Below are 22,852 nucleotides of genomic sequence, written 5' to 3' on the forward strand. Positions count from 1 at the left end.
GCATTGGAACAGGCTGCCCAGGGAAGTGGTGGAATCAGCATCCCTGAAAGTGTTCAAAAAATGTGGGACTTAGAGATATGGTTTAGTGCTGAGCATGGTGGTGCTGGGTTAATGGTAGAACTCTATGATCCAGGAGGTCTCTTCCAGCTTTAACAACTCCAGCACTCTGTGATCCTAAAAGCTGAAGCTGCTCTGCCACCAGACTGCTGCTCCTGACCTTCCTGGAGCACTCATGTTTGCAGACACTCTTTTGTATTTAACCTGCTGCCCACTCTTCTCTGAGCCTTTGCATGTCTTCCACAAAGCAGCAACACATTTGTCCTGTAACTGCCATTTAAAAATTCCACGGCTGACGCATATTTACATCACTCAAACTCCTCTATTTATGCCTGTATGAATGACAACAGCTTCCTTGCTGAAAATGCTCAATTTTGTTCCCTAGAAAATTGCACTTTCAAGGAGCAATGGAAAATTTATCACCAACAGGAAGAGGCCCACAGAGGGTTGCAGGTATCCCACCACATCATACTGCAGCAAACTCCAGCAGCAAAATCACAATGGAACAGGGTCTCTGACAACCAGGTAGGTCACACAACTCACTCAGGAAGTCACCTTGTTCAGGCCTGCAAACTCACCATAGCCAGACTGCCATCTCCTGTGCCAGGACCTTCAGGGCCCTCCAAAGTTTGCAGAGGTGATTCTTCATCATGTTTGCTGTGTGATTCAGTTAAAACATCCTCATCCTGGAGAGACAGAGGCAGCAGTGGAAATATTTCCTATCTCCCATACAGATGTGCAGCAGTGGAGATGTGGCACGTTGGGATGTGGTTTAGTGGTGGACCTGGCAGTGTTTGGTTTCTGGCTGGATTTGATCTTAAAGGTCTTTGCCAACCTAAATGATTTTCTGATTCTATGTTCCACTGCCTTGTTGTGCTAGAGAAGCCTGAAAGAGCAGCAACCACTCAACCTACTGTGGTCCTGACCCAAGAAATTCACAGAGAGCAGTTTTGTTATGCCTGTGGCACTGATGTACAGAAACAAACAATTGCAGGTGTCACAACATTACTGAGGCACCATGAAGAGCAGAACAGAATGGCACCAAAACTGTTGGGTGTCCCAGACACTGATTTTCTCATGTACAAAGAGAACCTCTTCCACAAATCACCCCCCACATTTTTAGAGCCTTTTCAGGAATCAGTGAAACAAGTTGCTGCTACTAAATGTGCATTTCTGCCCTTGGGGGTTTTGTGAAGCTCAAAGGACTTAGAATCATTGAATCATTTAGATTGGAAAAAATGCTTAAGGTCGCTGAGTCCAGCCAATACATACAACAAAAAAAGAAATTCTAAATGGCAAGATTTAGTGTGAGATGGAAGACATGAATATGGCCACCTTATCCTGCATTCCTGCACTTCTCTTGCAGTGCAGGCTTCAGCAATACTTAGGACTTGTGCAGGTCTTTTCCACAAAGGTGAGTTCCCACCTCCACAGAGATAAACCCAAGTGCATTACCTGAACAATGCCATCTGACAAGGTACCAGAAGACCAGGAAGTTGCACTGTCTTCCTTGAGCCTTTCATCATCTCCTTCTGAAGGCCAAAATCTTGCATCTTTCTCTGTGGCTGTACTTCCCTTTGAAAGCAGTAACAGCTCAGCTTTAGCTTCTGACCAGGAAGCTCAGATATTCCTCCAGGCAATGTAAATCACTGCACACTTCTAGTAACATTTTGCTCTGTTTCTGCCTTGTTTATCTATCCATATTTGTGTTTCCCAAATCCCACCTCTCTTCTTGCTCTACAGCTCTGCTGCAAGATGAGTGGCAGCTGGATGACACTGATAATGTTCTCTAAAGACTGCAGAACATTCTCATTTTTTACAATATTAAAAAAAAAAAAAAAGCCCAGAAAAAACCCCCAAACAAATCACAAAAAAAACCCAAAACAACCACACCAAACCAACAAGACGCTATCTATCTTTCTCCTGTCCTGTCCCCTAAGAAGCCCTACATGCAAAGAAAATTGCACCAGTGCAGGTGCAGAGTGATAAGCCCTAAAACTGGAGTGCTTGGATGAATACAGAGGCACAAGCTCTCCAGGCTGTTTGGACTTCTTTGCACTGTCTTGCCATGGGGATTTTTTTCCAAAAGCAATTAACTTTGCTCCTCTGCAGTTCACCTTGGCACTGAGACTCCTCAGATTCAGAGCAACCTGTAGGGCAGTGTCCCCCAGTTTCTCCCAATCTACCAGAAATCTCTTCTATCCAAGCTTCACTCCCAATAGTCTAATCACACCCTTTTTTTCTTATGTTCAAACATACAAATAAATTCTGTTGTTTATGTTTTGGCATTTCAGAGGCTAATTCTTTCTGAAATCCACCTCCAGATAGAAACATTGGTATTTAAGGACATATTTTGCCTTTAACACTTCCACAAAGGGGGCATTAGCAAACAGGCAATCCCACCAAAAGTAAGATCACACCACATAGAACAAGGTGCTGTGTAATAATACTGGCACTGGAATATTGGTACACTGGCTTGAGTGCAATTCCTTTGTATCCTGAAGTGATATTTTAAGTTGTTCTGAAATATTTCTGATTTTCATATTTTTCATAATTTCTGCTTTACCAAAATCTTCTTATCTTCTTACATACACAGCTGTATGTATATATATATATATATATATATATATAAAATATACACTGAACTCACCTTGCTGTGTGAAGAACAGTCTTCTGATTCTTCATCTAAGGAGGGCAGAAGAGAGATCACTCCTCTTTTTTTCAACTACAAAAACACACACAGAGACACAACCCAATTAATCATGACAAGAACAGCAAAAGCCTCTTCACTTCTTCATGCAAACCAAAACAAATTTACCACTTGAGATTCACTTTTGGAAAAGCATTGAACATCTGGCAACCTACATTAAAGTGACTGAAAGCTGCAGGTTCTAAGTACCTCTGAAAATTGGGATTTGATGCTGTTGTGTTTCAACAGCCCAGCTACAAAAGGGACAAATTTCATTTTGCCCCATAAAAATAATATACTGAAAATCCCAGAACAACTGGTTATCAGCAAAACTACACATGGAACATTTTGCTGGTGATTGATGCAAACTTCATGTTGAAAGTGAAAAATGATAAGAAATAACCAGAGGCTCACCTCTCCTACCTTCTCCTCACACTCAGTCCTTCTGAACACAAAGGGGAGGAGAGCTACTATTGATTCACACAGGCAGGGGTGCTCCTCTCTCACATGCCACTCCTCCAGGAGCAGGAAGGGATATTTACCTCCCCTCCTTGGCCCTCAGGTGAGTGATCACTTACCTGCTGAGCAGAAACATCAGTCCCAATCAGGTCACTCTGGGCTAATACAGAGGCTGGAGGTTCAGCTGCTGCTTCAGGCACTTCTTGCTGTAGGCACTGGTGAAGCTCAGACATGGAATTCTTCATCCTGGTAAGGAAATCTTCCTTTCTTTGGCACAGCTTTATGATTTCTTCTTTTACAGCTTCCATTTCTCCCTAAGGAGCAACAACACCTGTAAGCATCCATTTTTCTCATTTAACCGAACAGCAATGTAACAGACAACACCAGGGATGCATCTTACAGGTACTGGGGCTATTTCCCCCTTTTCCTTTTTCTGGGCTTTGGGACAGTTCCCCATTGTCACTGTAGGAGATGTCCAGGTACATGCAAACCAGCAGCGACAGATCCAGCTCAGGACAGCCCTTGTGATGCAGAAGTTGGCAGTGTGGAAGGAAGTGTGGCAGGCTGGAACCAATTCTAACTAGGTGCTGCATATCCATGAGAACAGCAGCTTCCTCCAGGACAAAGGGAATGCAGATGGGTTACATTGCTCTGTGTGTCACAGCAGGTGATGTTACTTCCAAGCACCTTCCCTGGCAGCCTGACACTGAACATTTGGGAAAGCCCTGAGGAGGGCAAAGACAGCAAATGAGGGTAGCTCAGGGCTCAGTCTTTGCTGAAGCTGGCCCAAAGGAAACAAACCATTTGGTGGGTGTTGGGGATGTGGCTAGGGCCAAAATTATCCCATGTCTTTGAATGTGACACTGGGAGAAATAGATGGACCCCAACAAAGCTTAAGGAAAATATTTAACGTTCTGCAGAGACTAAACAATAACTCAAGTAGCTGCACTAACAGAAGGGGAAATAAATCTGTCTTGGTCTCCTTCCTGGCCATGACTACTCCTCCAGCCAGTGTTCTGCCCTTCTGGAGTTTTCTCCAGGGCTTTCCTCACCACCCAGCCTCCAGGTGAACCAAGAAATCCCAGCAAATAACACAGTAAGACAGGACATAGAATGAATTGCCTCCCTCCATTACTGAAAGTGCTAAAGCTCTTTGAAGCATTGTTACTTGCTCAGGAGACTGAAACCTGGCTAAATATCCCTTTGCACACTGGGCTTAGTTGATCACAGCAAGCTTTGATGCCAGGCTTGAAGTGAGAACAGCACTGGCTCCACACCATGCTCTGTCATTAGTGATGTTATGCAGGTAATAATCTGTGGCAGATGAAAGCAGTGAGACTGCTGCTCCTGTCTCCACCACAGCTTCTGTTAATAGCTCTGGGCTGGTAGCATGACAGGAAAGGTGGAGGAAAGAACTTCAGCAAATTTTCAAAGGACATGGGAACTCTGCTCTGATAATGCTTTCTTCCTTTTGTACACCCAAAGCACAAGATAAAACCATGCAAAGGTAAAGGAAAGAAAACGTCACTGAAATGCAGAAACAGACATCCATGACAATTTGGCATGGTTTTATGAATGTCCACTAGGAACAGCATATCTATTTATTTCACTGCAGGAGACTTGCCAGCATAGATTTGCCAGCTACTCTTTTGCAAAGTTAATTAGTGTAACTCCTCAGAAACCAACTCTTTCTCAAAATCGCTTCTTTTTCTGAAATCCTTCAGCAAGATGGGTGATTCCACTGCCCACTTCTATTCATGCAATGCTGTATTTGCCAAGTTTTCTGCTAAAACAAGAACTATTAAACATAAAATCCTACACTCGGAGACAAAAACAAGGAAGAATCAGGAAATGAGTCATGCTGAGCACTACATCAAGCCTCCAACATCCAACCAGCTGACAGCAGAGCAGCTATGTACTTAGGAGCCTAGTGAGTGATTATAGTTATTAGGCAAGTACAATGTAAGTATATTAACTTTACTGTGACTGACTGGAAAAAACTGAGCATTTCAGAGGCACTTTATAAATAGTTATTACATTTAATTAGTAATTTCCTGACTTCTGCAGTGCTATCCTTAAAACACATCTTATTTTTCCATTAAAATCATCAATTCATCCATTACAGAAAGCAGCTGACTGTAGAGAGAAAAGCAACACATTTGCCAGTGATGAAAACACAGTGGGGCAGTGAGGACAAATAAAGGAGTCTAATGAATCTAACCCTAACCAGAATCCCCAAAAGTAGCATTGCATGACCAGTCATCAGAAAGGGACTTGGTTCTCTCCTTAGGCACTATCCCAAGGTGCCACCTCAGGAAAATTAGCAGGATGCTGAGCACAGGTAAACTCTCAGCGCTGCATAGTGTTTCACCAAAAGAGCTGTCATGAAAACAACATCCAATTTTTCTTCCAAGTTGATACAGGCACAAAGGACACATCAAAATCAGTAAGGAGTATACTATGAAAGATATGCCCAACTTGCAAAGTAATATTAACTGTAATTCATTGCATGGTCACACTATGGCATTCAATTGCCTGCTTGACTGTGGCAGAGAAGGGAAGCACACCCCTATTTCTCAGTGCTCTGCACCATCATGATTAATATTAGTCAGGATAAGGAATGAAAATAATGAAACCCACCTCTGGACAAGGAGTCTTCTGAGCCTCTGGTTGATCTTCATGTGATATTTCACCCAAATTGTTCTTAAGGAGTTGTTTCAACTTTTCGATTTCTTGCTCACATTCTTCTGTTTTCTTTACAGTCTCCTGTGAAATAGCAATTTCCATAAATTATTTTGAAATAAGGAGTACATAAACAAACACGTCGGTAAGGAAACTAAGTTGAACTGAAGAGTACTGAAGCCTCCTTTGTACCTGCAGTTATGTGTATCTGTGTTTGTTCTGCTAACTTTGCACAACCCCATCCCTCACTAAGTTTATTATTCACTTGCTAAAGACAAACAAAAGCTGCTCTACCCACAAGTTGAAGTATGGTGGAGTATTCTGTCTAGGAGCTCCAGAGCAGAACTACAAATTTGGCTATTTTATGGAAATGGAGCAAATTTCACCACATCCATCACAACTTAGAAAAGGATGTTAAAAAGAGAGAAATTAAACGGTTTCATATCAAGTAGAATGCTTAACTGGTTTTTACTGGTGCTCAAGTCTTTACTGCCAGCTAGTTCTGAAAAACCAAAAATGAAACTGATCAAAAATGAACTGTGCTGTACACCAGGCAAACACTGCAGCTCAGAGTGTACAGCACACTTCTGACTGACTATTTGAATACTTCCAATAAAAGTGATAAGCATTCCCACCATGTGAACTTCCTCTGTTTACATGGCTTATAGGAAAACACATTATATGTAATAAACAGCCAAATTCACTTTTACTCAGTTGACAGTGACAGCAAAATCTCATTGCCCCCCAGGCTTTGTGTTCATGCAGAAATGGGCAATCTCCCCACACACTCATATTTGTCAGCCACAGCCTGTCATGATGTCTCAGGTCATTGGGAAATTGTCACATCTACAAGTCAGAATATCTTGTGAAAACAGTGAATATGCACAGCACTTGGTGGCTCTGTGTTTCTGGACCCAGAGGCTGACAACCAAAGAACAACAAAGGGCTGTTCCTCAGGTGCCTGCAAAAGGTAATAAAAAAACAATGAAGTCAACAGGCTTGATCCTACTGTGCTGCCAGCAGCACCTGAATGACCCAACAGGTCAAAGATATCACTGCAAAGTGTTCACAGACTCTGCCTTGCAGAGCAGAGAGTCTCCCCTGCTACCAACAGCAACAGGGCCATTTCTTCAGTCACTTCTTCATAGCAGCACTCCCTCTCAAGAAAATGCAGGCTAATAAGGCTCCAAATAACCAGTATTATTTTACAGATGTTAGAAGTGAGAAGAAACTATTTTCCTCACTTAAAAAAAAAAGAAAGCCAGTTTGAAGGGGAAGGTATTTGTGGCCTATAATCTTAGTGCCACAGGCAAAGAATCAGAGAGGAAAGAAAAATTAATAGGTCTTCTGCTCAACTTTAATGAGAAAGTAAAAGAAGACCTCCTAAAACGAAGATTCTCTTACACCTTAAATTCCATATGAATAGGACTGTTTAGTCCTATTCATATAGTAATAAATTGAGTCCTACCTCAAATTTCCTAGACTAACTAAAGAGTCTGAATATTTTGTATACTCCAGTGTCTTCTGTCATGGACCAATATGTGAATATAGCCACTTACCTAAAGATAATTAATTAGTTTCTGCCTTCTACTCAGTAGGGAAAAGAAACTCTGATTCTATCCTTTATGCAATAGAACAAATTATGACATATATATGAGACTAGATTTCTTCCTACAAGTTTTGCCTTTCTTTTGAGTTATTTCCTGGTTAACAGTTGCTCTTCTCATATTGTGGTAACTCCAGAAGACTTGCCCATGGAAAAGGTCCATCTACCCACAGTATATTTGTTTTGGAAGAGCTTAGTGAAAATGAGACCAGTAAATCATCAGATATGCAAATAATACCACTCTCTTGCACTGAAAACCAGTAGAAGCAGATGTAGCTTCCAAATCTTCTTCCTGATGACGTTATTTAGGTGTGGAACTTAACAGGCCATAATAAAAAAAAACAGAGGGCAACATTCAACAGAGAACTAAGTCACTTAAACTCCTGCCCCAGAGCATTTTCAGTATCTATTACAGCCTTTCTTTCTGACTTACTGTTTCAGGTATTACAATGCAACTTAATTATACAAAAGTTACTGGTGCAATATTCCATTGCCTCATCCATAACAAAATATGGGCAAACTCATCCAAAGACTAATCCTGGGGGGGGAAAAATGTATACATTTGTACAGGGAGCTTGGCTGTCATTTGCTTTCCTCTCTAGCAGGATTCTCACCACCTTTTTAATGCAGCACTCAAAATGCCATGGTTTAATGGTTTCATCCTTTGTTACACCTTAGCTGGTGCTACACTTGTATTGTAGTACTGATGCATTCAAACCATTCAACTGCACTGGAAAATCTCTTTTGCACAGTTTGATACACTAACTGCCAAGAATTGCAATTTTTCCAATCTGTTTTCTCACAAAGAAATTTCACTCAGCTAAAGATTGTTGAGTGTCTACAAGATAAAGGCAAATGCTGAGCAAAAAAAGGTCACAGCTTTAGAAAAAGGAGAAAAATCTAGAATTTGACCTAATGTTACACAAAAAGCCAGTTACAAGTGTCATTACAACAACTGATAAATGGAAAGCAGCCTGTTGCTGATGCTTTTAAGGTGTTTTGAAAATTCTCCATTATTTGATCTGGTAACTCTGAAAAAGGTACATTTTACTACATCCATTTTTTAGACATAAGAAATTGTATGGACTAAAAAAATAAAGGAGACTGTAGGGATTATACAGATCTAATATAGTCACTGCTTTTTTCTGACTCCAAGCATGCACTAGTCATGTGGCATGCTTGAGTTTTTCTCTTTGTGTTCTGCTCTTAACTTCTCAAAGTGAAAATCAAAAACAGACATTCCCGTTTTAGCTGCCACTTGTCTGCCTGGCCTCTGAAATGCCCAGCTAGATGTTTTAAAGCATTCTGCTTTATCCTAATAGCTAAGGAAAACCAAATCAACAAAGATAATGTAACATTTTCCTAGGTGCTGTCAGCATCCTGCCAAAAAATGGATGGGCCACAGGAGAGTTTTAATTCCTCTGCTGTTGTGGGAACCTGCGTCACAGAACTCCAGACTTCCTCCAGCCTGGGCACTGGAGCATGACCAGCTCCTGAATTAAAACTTCCCTGAGTTGGTACAACCACATTGCTCAGTGAAGTGCTGCACAGAGGCTCCCTCAGGCTTGGGCTGTTCCTTAACTCTCCCTGCCCCTGCATTAACACTCCCTGACCTGCCCCTGACCTGTTGCTGTTTCCCCTCTGTGTCCAAACCCAGCCTGGCCAGCAGCATCTGTTAACACTCCCTGACCTGCCAGCATTGCCTTCTCCTGTTGCTGTTTCCCCTCTGTGTCCAACCCCAGCCTGGCCAGCAGCATCTCCAAGACCCCTGTCACATGCTGGCCTGCCTCAAAACAGTGAATTAACCACAACACAGCTGTAGGGAATGGCCACTTTCCTGGCTCACTGATTTGGATTAGTAGAAGACCTGCTGTTAGCAATTGCTTTCTAATGGCTGTCAACAAGAATTTCCATGGTCAAGGTGAGTTTCAGGAGTTGGTGAGTGCCTGCATCTAACATTGGAATTCAACCACCTGTGCAACACCTGAGCCTTCCTTCCTTCTACATATGCTGTCAGCTGTGACTGAACTGGAAAGCTGTAATGTACGTCAAGACTATTCAGTGTGCTTTGCTGCAGGATGAAATTAAATAGGAAAAAAGAACAAAAAAAAAAAATCCCCAAACCATTACACAGAAGACACAGTAGGTGTAACTATATAGCTGCAAAAGCAATATTATTTAAAGATCAAAATTACTTTTAAAAAAAGGGGGTACAAGCGACCATAGAAAAAAGAGTATCAATTACCTCCAGTAGCTCATTCTGTTCCTTAGTAATTTTTTCTAATTTCTTCAGTTCTCTCAAGAGTTGTCTTGCTCTTTGGAAGACTGAGAAAGGTTGCAATTTCAGCCCTGGCAGCTGAAGAGCATCTTCATAGGACTGTATATGAACAATAGTTTTCTGCATGGGACCAACATGCTCAAGTATAACCTGTCAGGACAGAACAGAGATGATGGGTAAGATATTGAGTTAGAAAAATCAACACCATAAATTTATACTACACTAATTATGACCGAAAGTTCTCTTTGGTGAGTTTCCTATTCAAGAAGGAAGAAATTTTCATCTCCATATGGGCCATTCAGTTAAGAGTTGGACTCTGTGATCCTTGTGGGTCCCTTAAAACTCAGAATATTTTGTGATTCTTGCTCTTGGAACAAATAAATGAAAATCCATGTTGAGGTTGTCTAAAGCAAGACAAAGATATAAGTTATATTTACAATTCTATTTTTGCTGTATAGACAAAGTTTGCACAGTGACAAAGAAGGCTCACATTCAGATCAGTGGCTATTTACTAAGCAGCTCATTTCAAAGCAGAACATCACTGGCAGTGAAGACAGTTAAAGTGGTGCAAATGCTTTGATGTCTCTCTAGGCAAATTCTAGTTTTTGTCTTTTGTCCAGCCAACCAGTCAGCAGGGAACTCCAGAAGAAAAAAATAATAGAAATACAAACCACCTACAAGACTTATAATTACTAACATTTTTGTTAAACTCCCTCTCAAGTAGATTTTGTTTTAAAATGCCCCAGTGGAAACAAAGATGCTTATTCTCTCATTCATAAGCAGACAGTATCAGGAATTTTTTGTACTATCCAGGCTTTGCTTTACAGTAAGGAAGTAGGTGGACACATTTTCCAGAAGAAATATTACTTTAGTTTTTCCAAGTAATGTAGTTATTACAAAATTATTCTCAGGGTAACCAAGCTGCACAGCTTTGCTGTGAGAGTTACACCGCTATGAGAGGTATGATGACATTTTTATTCCTCACCTGAAACTGAACCCATGCTTTTTGTATTTTAGGCAGATAACACTGTGGACTGTATGTGGTGTGAAACAGAAGAATCATCTGCTAAATTTTGCCTCAATTTTTGGAAAAACAAGGCCTAATTTTCTAACTTCAGATTTCCATTTGGTGGCAAGTGGCGTGGTGTGCAGCAAGTGTCTCTTGAAAATGAGGCCATAAGCTTCCCAAAAAATGGAGATCCTCAAATGTGGCAGCTATGTCTGACATGTGCTTCAGTTACACACTCGAGTTCCCTGTGCACATATTCTCAACGGTGCTTTAATTTCAAGTGTTTTGTTCAAACTGTGACTGTGCTTCTTGAAAAGGTCTCTCAACAGTCTCACCTCAGGGTTTACACTGATCAGGAAAAAACTCCTGATCAATGTAAACCTCAGGGTTTACATTGATCAGGAGTTTTCACAGACCTGTCCATGTTTAAGTTGGTCTTTAGGAGAAAATTCTAAAAGATCTTCTGATGACAGGATTGTCTTCATTTCTGCAACATCCTTCTCAAACACTTTCACATGAGATTCAATGGCATCCAACTCCTAGATTTTGGGAACAAAGAGAGTATTTGTAGACAGCCCAAACACCAAAGCCAACTTGAATTTCTGTCTTTCACTTAAATTGAAAAAGAAATACTGAAAAATGAGCGCAGCATATGCAGGCTATGTTAATGGATTGCTATCAGTCAAAAGGCTAGTTGTTATAAACTACTTTTAGTCATAACTTCTAAAGGAATTAAGTATTCAAGATCATCTGTTCTGTTTTAAACCCAAAATATAGAACTGAAATATTCTTAAAAAATCACATTAGAAATCACCAATAGTGAGAAGACATTTTTCCAGTGGTGATAGTTATCAGAATAGGAAAGTGCTACAATTACACTGGTGCAGGAAGAGACTTATGTAAGATAGAAAAGGAACCCACAGACAGCTCTTTGTGAACTCTCACACAGTAGATTAGGCTGGAAGGGACTTTGAAAGGTCTCTGCTACCCATCAAAGCAGGGTACTTGGGGTCTGATCCTGTTGAGATTTGAGTATCTCTTGAGGTGGGGCTCCTGCTTGGAGCCCCTGATCTAGTGTTTGACCAATTTCACCAAAAAAAAAAAAGAAATTAAAATCCTTCCTACTACATAGATGTGATTTCCTTTGCTCATCTTTTTGCTGAACACCCCAAGAAGAGCCTGGCCCAATCCTGGCTGTCATCTCCCATCATGGAGCAGCAAACAGCAGCAGGCAGTATCAACCTCTCACCTCCAAGCTTCTCTGGGCTGAACCAACCCAGGTTCCCAGCCTTTCCTCCTACCTCCAGTGCTAATCCCAAACTTTAGAGCTTAATCAGTTACCAAATGCCTTCTGAAGGTTTGTTTACAAAAAATTAATTTCCTTGCTTGGCACACCTACAACAACCAGCACTACACCCTGTTTTCCAGGCAGGTGATATAACCTGCATTTCCTAACATATGATGAAGCTCTGATAAAAGGCACTTCTGGGTCACACAGACTTACATCAGCCACATGCAGGATTTGTGGAAGAATCTCTGCAATCTCATGCTGTAAAGCTGCTACTTGAACATCTATTTCATTCAGCTGTTGCATTACACTGTCAGTTTCAAAGACTGGTGACAGTTCCTCCAGCTCCATGAAGATACCATGCAGAAGATTTTGCTTTTGCTCTGAGTCTTCCAAAGCCATCTGGAGACAAAACAGGAGTTAATTTTGATACATCACTGCTGAACAATAAAGTTATAGAGGTAAGGATTAGAAGGAACAAAATGCTCCAAAAAGTATCAGGCCAGTTGTGTGTGATGTGAAGTCTCTTCTTCTGCAATGAACTGGATGAACTGCAGTGAACACTGTCATGAGGAACAGTGAGGGCTGCAAGAAATGATCCATTTATCTGGGTGGTGTGTGAAGGAAAGGACTGAATGTATGTTTCCACACTAATGCAAGCCCAGGGTGCATTTCCAAATCCACTGGTTTCACAGCCCAGGACAAACAAAACGTTCCATTTCACAAGCACAGGAGACAATAAGTTTTTGCCACAAAAAACATTCATGGGTTTTGGAAATCACATTCTCCCCATTGTGGCCACATGCTTTTGAAACATATCAGCCCAGAATGGCCAGCTACTTCCTGTCAAGAATTCTTACTAATCTTGCTACAAAAATTTATGTTTAGAACACCACCTTTCTCAAAGGAGTGGATGCACAGAAAACTTGAATTTTGAGTATAAAATTGCCAGAATTGTTTTTTGGCACTGGCCTTAATCTTCCCTGTAATATTACAAACATCCAGTTTTTGAAATTACCAATCAAAATTATCTTCAAGAAACAGTGAGCACAGCTTTCCAAACCACAACTCAAAGTTTCCATCTAACACACAGATATCAATAAACCAGCACTTTGCCTTTTTGGCTCACATAAAATACAGAAAGAATCCTATATATGCAGGCAGTAAAAACTAACCATAGCCACTCAGCAGGGTTACAGAAGACAATCACACATTTCTGGAAATTTTACAACAGTTCAGCACTTGCACAAGACAGGTGTGTCCAGCACAAAAAAAATCTGTATTTCATGAGTGTCAAACTATAACTATTTTTCACTTAAATGATTTACTGAAAATGGTAAATTACTTATGTCAGTAACAATTAAGAATGGAAAACTGCATCTGTACAGAGCAACAAGTGCCAACAGGAGCATTTATCTGCATCAACTCTTACCTGGAGCTCATCAGTATACTTGTGTAAGCTTTTTGCAGAGTCGTGCTGAGCATCAGCTCTTAACAAACTGTTGGTGCTTTCTATCCAATCTTTCACATTCTTTAAGTGCTCCTTATATTCCTCCATCTTGTTGGTGGCCTAGGAAATGACAGAATTTTACAGAAAGTCACACGTCAGTTGCTTCATTGTCGAAGATAAATTTATCTATGAACAAGATTTAAAAAAAACAGGATGCATTTGCATCATGGTCAGTTAAATTAGCAAGGTGAAATAAAAACCATTTTTCTGAAACAGTTTAATGATTTCAGGCTATCCCCTCTCACCAAAGTAATTCTGGTGCTGGCATATTTACATTTCATGGGGGCACTGTCACAATTTATATGGCAATGGCACTTTAATAGACCCATCAGCAGAGTGAGAGAACCACCTCGACACCCACCCAGGGGCAAGAATTCCCCATACAAACCCCTCAGCCATGGCTTGAGCCAGTCCTTTGGGATAGCCCTTCCAGAAACCCCAGCTACAATCAGCCTTGCCACAGCAGGCTAGTGACTCTACTCATTTGACAGCCTCTGGTATGTTTCACACAAAGCCCTCAGCCTGTTTTTTTTCACAGGATTGGATTTTTAAAAGGCTGTTCCATGTGCAGGTACCTTGTTGAGAATGGCAGTTCTGCGTTCAGCACGCTGTGAGACCTGCTGGTACTGCTGCAGGGGGGCCACCAGGATGTCCATCAGCTCCTGTGCATGGCAGGAGTTCTGCTCCACTATATCCTGCACTTCTGCATCTAGCTCATTGAGTTTGTAATGCCACAGGTCCAGCATATCCCAGATTTGCTGCATGTGGAGAGAAGGGAAATGAAATAGAACATGAGGCTCAAAGATAGCAGCATTAATTTTCCTTCATGTGGGACATGAATTGCAAAGGTTTCAGAACTGACATGTTGAGAAGAGAACACTTTGCATCTACTGGTGTGATTCACAGTTGAAAAAAGCATGGATTTTCCTGTGAGAAAGAATTGATAACCATTCACCAGTTAAATGCTTGCTTGTACTTCTCCTTTTACAAACATAAAATGAATGGAACTTTATGCTAAACTAGGCTCTGTAAAAACAACCAAAAATCTTTTAACACCCACAGATTATTTTTTTGGCAAGATTACCTTCTGAACTTCTTTGGCTTTTGCAATGTTTTCACTCTTCTGTTGTAACATCTTTTCAATAGCTTGAAGGCCATTGTTAATAGCTTCTGCTTTTCTTTTCAGCACATACTGAGGAGAGTTCTGCAAGATTTCAGAGCTAACCTGACAGAGCAAAGAGAAAACAATGGGGGAGATTACAAAGATCTGCTTGTTTCTGTGCATCACCTTACCAAAAATATTCAAATTCTTTTTGTTTCTCTTGACAAGTCAGTTAAAAAAACTGGAATGGAGCTATACTTGCAGGGAGAAGCATTACCATGAGCAAGTTCAACATCTACACGTTGTTCACTAATTTGCTCTCATTAAGAAGTGCCTAGCTGAGAAAAGCAAACCCTGAGGAAAGAAGCACTGAGGCACTGCAGCTCCCTGGGTGCTTTGCCTCACCCTGCTCTCATCTCTGACAGAGGCTGCTCATGCTGCATGGTGGGAAGGGTCACATTTGGATTTATGCTGTAAGAAAGGCAGAATGACACCTTTATGTCTCAGCTGACAGCTGTGACTTCCACGTAACAAATAAGGGAATATCCAAGTGCATCAATGCACAGCCAATTTCTCAATATAAACTTGGAGATTTATCACCAAAATAGAAAGGTCTGAGGAACTTAATTTCACTCTGCAGGACTCCACAGAAATGAAAAATTGGTGCACTGGAGGGCCTGATTTTCTGTGGAAAGATAAAAACTCTCAATGCTGAAGCTGAGTAATTGCCTGAGCACAGGACTGAGCAACACAGCATAAGCTACCAGGTTACTAGGGACTAGATGGAGTGCAGGGAGTGAGAGAAGTCCTTGATCTTGCCCAAAAGTGACATCTTTTCTCACTAAACCCAGCTGGCTGCCAGGGTCAGCAAAGCACCAGGAAATCATTAAATTGCGGTAAATTCTTGGTCTGCTGCAGCCCTAGGACTTGGGGGAAATGCACACTGAACAGTTTTATGCTGCCTTGATGTCAAAGATCTTTAATTTAATAGTTATTTTAGTTTGAAGCTCCTAGTACTGAAATACTTTATCCTTGTTGTGGGATGAGGAATTAAACCATTTTTAGTTAATAAATTATCTACTCATTTCTTAATTTTATTAAGATCATTCAGAGATTCCAACACAACCTCTCTAAAAAGTACCCACATGCTGTGTTGATAAAATTTCATTAATCACAATAAATATATACAGAAATAACTAGAGGGCTCCTCTGAAATATTCCTGCTTATACCACAAAATCTATGAAGTCAGTCTGCACTTAGTGCCTCAGGCTTTTTGGAAAAAGGAATTCAGGCTGTAATCATTGAACACTTGACCATTACCACTATCCTGGAACATAACAAACATGGAAAATTGTCTGTAATTGTAGTGCCAGCTTACAAAACAAAAGAGAATCATGTATGAGTGATGTGACACAGATGGAAATGGGTAAACAGATCAAGCACTGATTTCATCGATTTCTTCAGGATAAAAACACTGTGTCTGTCAATGCTTTGGTCATCAGCAAAGCAGGATTTTAATTTCAATACTTCTTACTGGGATAAAAATTTATTATTTATGGCATCAAATGTACAATTTATTTTCTTTTTTTTTGGTTTGCAGATTTAGAAGAAAGCACAATGGCATTAAAATATGACAACTCAATTGAACACATGCTGGTATCTCCTAATATGTAACTGAACTGATCTCCAGTTCCATCATGATTTTTTTTCTTTCCTAAATGCATATTGAAAAATTCCAAGGTAATTTATAATGTTTTCCAATACCTAAATGTGAAAAGCAAATGTTATCTAGCTTCCAGGACCAGTTCTTTCACTCCAACAGGTAATGTGTGCTTTGGGATAACCTTTTATATCTTGGTAAATGAAACTGTAAACAACAAAAAAACCCCAAAGCATAAACACTATTTTGTTTTCCTTCTCTCCTCCCAGTTGTTGGTTCTGAAAAGACTAGTCCCATTTTGAAACAGAAACCATAAAGTTAACTAAATTAAAACTCATAAGCTTTAGTTAATATGCTGCTTAATATTTCACATAACATAAAATGAGTAATTTGATAGACGCTGAAAAGTAACTGGATTTCAAAACTATTTTATTAAACTTTCAAATTGTATCAAATTAACTGAGATTTAACTTTAAAAACTAGGATTAAACATTATTATTTCTGAAATATGAGAACCGAAAGGGTTTCTTTTTCATTTTTAAAATAACACAAATGAGTAAGTAATGATGGTAATTGTATCAGGCTAAAAATTTGACCCCAAACTCAGAGTATTAGTCCGTTTTTGCTCAATTTTGCTTTCAGCTAACTACTTATATCCCTTGTAGATAGAATATATTGCAAAAACCTGATGCAATGGGATTCAATTATTTAAATTCCCAAATTTTAAAGGAAGGTGACCATGTTTTCAGAGGTGGTAAAAAGAACCATGTCATGATACCCTACCACGTGCAAATTGCATTTTTAAAAAATCCTACTTCAAAGCCCATGTCTAGCCTAGTTCTGAAAATATTTTCTTATTTAAGCTATGCAAACTTTGCAATCAACTTTTGACTACTAGTTCCCCATTTAAGACTCAGATTGGATAGAAGACAGCATCCATATAATATTAAAAATCATTGCTAAAGATTCTGCCATGTCCATTTTTAATTTTAAAAAATAAAAATGTTATATTGACATTGCTTACCATAAGATTATTCTAAAAATAGAGGCCTAAGCATGAGGAATATTTATACATTGCAAATAGACGAATATGAAAACCACATCAACAGTTACCTTCTCTTCTAGGTCGTGCAAGACCTTCTTGCAGTCCTCCAGCTGTGTTTGGATCTCTGCAGGGACTATTGTGTACATTTCAGAATACTTGATCCGAAGTTTCTCCATGATATCCTCCAGAGCTTGACTCTCTTTGCCAATCACACTCTGAAGCTCCTACAAAATTAAGAGTAACTTCAGCAGTTTTACCCAGTTTTTACTGAGTGCATGTGTGTATATGTACTTATATATGTGCATATACACACATACATAATGTGTTTTATATTTCCTACCATGATTATGGTTTGGAAAAATTTGGTTTGTGATATCAAACCTGATTAGATTACCTCTGCAAGCAGATAAACTCTAAGCAATACTGACTCATTTAATCAAATGATGCTTTTCAATCTGTAAGAATTAATTAAACCTGATACTGCTCCATGCTGGGGAAGTGACGCACTGATCTTCATTGACAGCCACCGCAAAGCGACCATCTCAAGAGCTCCTATGATTAAATGTTAACCTCTGTGCTCTCCCTTTTGCCAAAAGTGCATTTTTCCCTTTCAAAGAGTTTAATAGCCAACGTCCATCCCTTCATTATTATAAACAAGACAAAGGCCACAAAAAGCAACAGGTTTCAGGCTGAAGTGTCTGCTTTCAGGCAATTACGCAGAGCAGCACAGCAGGCTCCTCTCAAAACAGTAGTTTCCAGTTCTGCACAAAGAATGTGCGTTTTATGAGATAAAAGAAACTTGAACAACTCTCTACAGCCTGTGGCCTAGAAATAAAATCCAAGCTAAGTCCTCCTGCAGGAAGAATGAAGAAATTCATTTGTTTGGAAGGTTTTCTAGAGTTTCAAGTTGAAATGTTCTGTTTGCTGGCTTTATGGTTCCTTTCCCTTGTGCTCAGCTGTTTGAGAAACTCAAATGTTAACTCAAGTTATTCGGGAAAAATTATCCAAGCCTTCTACCAGGCAATGAAAGACACTAAAATTAACTGCCTTTGCTTTTTCAATCAGGAGTAATGGTAATCCACTAATTCACAGTCTTCACCTGGGAATCTTTTCCTTCACACAAATGCCACAGACAGAAGAAATATGTAAGTCACTGAGATTGATTTATTTCCTGTCATCCCACAACGACTGGGTCTGATATTAAAAAAACCCAAATCCTCAAAACCATGAAACAGCTGTGTGCCTCATTCTCTCAGGGAGAAGGCTGCTGTTGTCAAATGGCCCAATTAAGATTGTGCCAATATTTATGGGAGTTCAGAGATTCCCTGACCTGAACTGGAAAGAATCAGTTACAACTCTGGACTCCAAAACAAAGCATGTCCCTGCAAACTGGTTTCTGTGTATTACTGCATGTTCACATTTCACAGATTATTTAGCTGGAAAGCAGGTACCTACCAAAACCTTCCCAATTTTCTCCTAAGGGATGAGACAATAACACTTCCCCCTTGTCATCTGTGTAGGTGAATTTAAAACTTTTGCCAAACCAAATCAGGTTTGTCATCTCAAAATGAAATAGCTATTTCCACTCAATAGGTGCAGTGGAGTCCTGACTAATGCTATAAATTTCATAGGAACTAGATTTTCTTTGGAAGTAAGGGATGAAATTGCCCTGCAGATTTTGGCTCAACTGTGTTTGGACTATGTAAAATTAATGAATTCTTCAATCCTTTCAGCTCAATCTTCTCTAAAGGAACAGGCCTGCTGTGAGATACTGCTAAAAAGAGATCATTTGATGGGATTTCTGATAGCATTTACTTGTGTCATTGCTGTTAGAAACAGGAACAAGGTCTTAACTCACTCTTGGGTAAGTTTTAGGTGCTCAGAGTAGCAAAGTTTGGATGTGAGGGAAAAGAGCAGGCATAAACCACCTGCAGTAGGAAAATTTCCTTCTGGACACAAAGAACTCAGTAAAAAAGCAGACACAACTCTACATTCTAATTCTAAATAATTTTAAATAGAAAACCAGCCCTTTTAGACAAATCCAAGGTCCCACCACAGCAATGCTAGCTCATGGGTTTAGAGCTGTTACCAACCTCCAGCTGTTCTGCCTTTCCATCAGCATCCTGCAATAGCACAGATGCAGCATTCTGTAATGCATTTGTCACAGCACTTATTTCTTCAGTGACCTTGTTCCTCTCTTGAATCTCAGCTTTCACAGAATCTTTATGGTCTTGAGCTTTTTTGTACAACCTATGCAAGATGACCAGAAAGAATACTTAGTTTTAGACTCTAAGTAGGAGCAAAGAGCATGCTTAACACAGATATTTTGTAGGTATATATCCAGAACCACATTTGTCTGTAACTTAGGGAGGTTTTCTGCTATTAAATCTGTGAGTTTTATGTTGCTTTATCTTAGTTTCTTTAAAGTGAGTCCTCAGATAGTGCTATTTGGTAGACCAAACCAGAGAGCAGGCATATTTAAACAGCAGAGGACAGGTTCTCAGCCTGAAGATGCTGGCAGAGCAGATGATGTTCACAAAGATTACCATGCCCAAAAGCAAACCCAGAGAAGGGTGAATACAATCATCAGATTTGTAAAAAAAACATTTGGGGAGAATTTTAGACAGTGGCACTCAGATGGAAGTTGCATTGCTGCAAAATGCACAAGGTCTGATTTTCCTAAAAGTGGAAAATCTTAAAAATCACAAGCACTTGGAACCTCTAAAACTGACTATTGTTCCTTGACTCCTACTGCATTTGAAAACAAATTGCAGTCCCCAGAGCATACGGCCTGGCTCAGGTCTGCTCTCTAAACATTCCCCAATGCCCATACTGGAGACAGCAGAAGGGTGAGATGAAGCATTTGCTCTGACCCTGCATTACAGCTTTCATATATTCTTTGATATCCAGTAAAACCCTGTGCTTGTGAATAGTCCTATCTCATACCTTCAACAGAAGTTTCACACCACTTACTTCTTACAGCGCTCCTGCATTGCCTTTATCTCACACAAGGCAGGGAGGGCAGCTTCCCCCTCAGCATCTTCAGGTGCATTCAGGAGGTTTCTTATCCGGTGAAGAAGCAAGAGTAAGAGGAGCTGTTGCTGGTTGATGTTCTCTTCAAATGAGTTCACAAAATCAAGTAACTCCACCAGCTCCTCTCTGGTGGCCTTTTCCTTCTCTTTAAGGCTTTCTGGCTGTTCTTCCTGGAGCTTATCGAGAATTATTGTTTCTCGTTCCAGCTAGGTAAACACCATGGCAGAGCATGAGATAAAGTGTTGTTTTGTTCCACCAGCTGAAGTTACATTATGCATTTACTCACATGGGTGACTGACTACTGGGAATTACACAGTCAGAACTTGAACCTTTGAAGTGTGAAAAAACCTCTGAGTTTGCTTTAACAAAGCACATTACCCTGTGCAGAGCTGCTCTGGGTTCAGAGGACTGAATAAATATCCCCACCTTTTCTGACTCTGGGTTCAAGAAAGGGTGGGGGTAACTGAGCAGTGGGTGGGAAATGATGTTCTGCCCTGATCTCAGCCCTTCACAGGCCATTTTACTCACAGTCCCATCTCCACCCCCCAAACTTACAGATGTTAAGAAACTCACCTCTTCATTGATGAATTTCCATTCCTGCTTTAGTTCTTCACAGGTAATTTCCAGCCCTTTGGCTGCCTCAAGCAAACCCAGCCAGTTTTCCCACAGCACTGTAACAATCCTGCCCAGGGCCCTGTCACTTCCTCTGCATAACCTCATCATCTCTCCAGAGATCTGCCTCAGCTTCACCAGATCCTCTTCAGCAGAGTCAATGCTGGAGACTAAAATCTTACAGGAAAAACAAACACATCAATAAATAAAATACTACAGTCAGGAGTAGTCATGAAGTATTCAGTAACATGATTAGGATCCTCTAGGAAAATGGCAATCACTACACTGAGCTGCTAAAATATGGTCATAATGAGGGAGTTCTGTTGGCTAAGACTGTAGAGAAAGATGCAGCAAATAAAATGTCTCATTTCTACAGCAGTAAGATACACTCATTTCACATACCAGGTCCTTTAACAAGTATATATCAATACATTCTGTGGTTTTACATACACATAAATATAGGATAAAGAATTCCACTTCTCCCTACTATGAAGTCACATGGTATGCATAGCTGCATTAGTTTTGCACAAGCTTTTCTAGTTCCTCAGAGCCTTTCTTACCTTGCTTTCTTCCAAATGCTCCAAAGCTTCTTTATAAGACATTGGAATCTTAGACAAAGACTGTCTAAGCATCTTTTCCAGCTTCTTAAGATTATCACATACTTTATCTTTGGTTTCTTTGTAGCTTTGGTGTTTTTCAAAATACCTGCATGAAACAATGAATGGATCAATTAAAATTTATTGTTGTTGTTCCTCTCTCCAACCGGAAGGCCCAACAGAATACAAGTTTTAAAAAACCTTATGAACTTCTAGTCCTGACTGTTTTGCAAGTTATTGTCAATTAGCATTTGTTAAACACTTCAGGTTTGATACTTGAGGTACTGATCACTGGATCATGATCAAGCAGTTTAAAAATCCTTTATTCTTCCAAACTTTTTCTATGCATGTATCTGAAGGCCCTCCAGATTTCTTCTGTACCTGAAGGAAGGAAACTACAGCCTCTGCCTTGTTTGGTTTTACCTTCCCAAGCCATCAGAACAGCCTATGAAAAACATGAATATGGGACCCTCAGAAAACTACTCTAACCTCCACCAGCACTGCATTAGAGACTAGAAATGTGCTTTCTTTGATTTGGGCACCCCATGAGTCTCACTCAAGCCCCACATTTTGGAATATACAAGAAGTGACTGCGCTGTAAACTAGTAGCAATATGGCTATTGTCTGGAAATTTTCCTTCCTTAACAACCACACCTGAGAACAACAGGAATGCTGCTGGAATTTCTGACTACCTGAATTTCTATCAGAGCAGGAACAACACTGGATTATTTTTGGTTTCTCACAATAAGGAACAAGATGTATGGAGGTCCTTTAAACCCACCTCTGCTCATCAGCTTCCTTTCTTTGAGCCTTCTTCCTTAATGCCAAGCTCCTTTCCATCAGTTCTGTTACAGCATTTTCCAGACATACTTTGTCTTCTGGCTTCACTAGGTTTTTCAGCCTGGAGTGAAGGTTTTCTAAGTCAGCCTTTGCAGAGTTGAACTCTTCCTCTTTCCAGTGTGGAGTCTGACAGATCTCCACTGAGCTACAGAGCTCTGCAGCAGCAGCTTGGGCTGGAGCTTCACAGTCCTCCAGGAAATTGGCAGCCCTCTGAAGGGCCTTGGTGTAAAGCTCACCAGCCTTACATGCCTCCTCCAGAGCATTCTGAAAGCATTAAAAAGAGAAAGGAACAACAAAATAAGACTGTTGTGCTCCTCTGGATCACCACATGGCCTTAAAATTTTACACTTGGCTGAGGAGGTGAGGGAGGACATGTGGCAAACAC

General features: G+C 40.3%; 1 protein-coding gene across 3 annotated transcripts in view; it reads right to left on the reverse strand.

Moving 5' to 3' along the window:
* The window catches only part of SYNE2 (spectrin repeat containing nuclear envelope protein 2), a 175,985-nt gene that overhangs the window by 73,426 nt on the left and 79,707 nt on the right, over window positions 1-22,852 (reverse strand). For all 3 annotated transcript variants that reach the window (XM_041476401.1, XM_041476402.1, XM_041476399.1), the window contains 17 exons: window positions 22,409-22,731; window positions 21,592-21,736; window positions 20,993-21,208; window positions 20,360-20,625; window positions 19,480-19,636; window positions 17,455-17,610; window positions 14,663-14,803; window positions 14,154-14,336; window positions 13,501-13,638; window positions 12,285-12,470; window positions 11,197-11,319; window positions 9,739-9,921; window positions 5,846-5,971; window positions 3,325-3,519; window positions 2,708-2,782; window positions 1,513-1,632; window positions 636-743 (listed from right to left, as the gene is read on the reverse strand). In XM_041476401.1, coding sequence (XP_041332335.1) covers window positions 636-743; window positions 1,513-1,632; window positions 2,708-2,782; window positions 3,325-3,519; window positions 5,846-5,971; window positions 9,739-9,921; window positions 11,197-11,319; window positions 12,285-12,470; window positions 13,501-13,638; window positions 14,154-14,336; window positions 14,663-14,803; window positions 17,455-17,610; window positions 19,480-19,636; window positions 20,360-20,625; window positions 20,993-21,208; window positions 21,592-21,736; window positions 22,409-22,731 — 2,841 coding nt within the window. The remainder of the gene's footprint in view (window positions 1-635; window positions 744-1,512; window positions 1,633-2,707; window positions 2,783-3,324; window positions 3,520-5,845; window positions 5,972-9,738; window positions 9,922-11,196; window positions 11,320-12,284; window positions 12,471-13,500; window positions 13,639-14,153; window positions 14,337-14,662; window positions 14,804-17,454; window positions 17,611-19,479; window positions 19,637-20,359; window positions 20,626-20,992; window positions 21,209-21,591; window positions 21,737-22,408; window positions 22,732-22,852) is intronic.

The sequence above is a fragment of the Pyrgilauda ruficollis genome, unplaced genomic scaffold (genome assembly GCF_017590135.1).
Source record: "Pyrgilauda ruficollis isolate IOZ18807 unplaced genomic scaffold, ASM1759013v1 scaffold38, whole genome shotgun sequence".
In the NCBI taxonomy this organism is placed as follows: domain Eukaryota; kingdom Metazoa; phylum Chordata; class Aves; order Passeriformes; family Passeridae; genus Pyrgilauda; species Pyrgilauda ruficollis.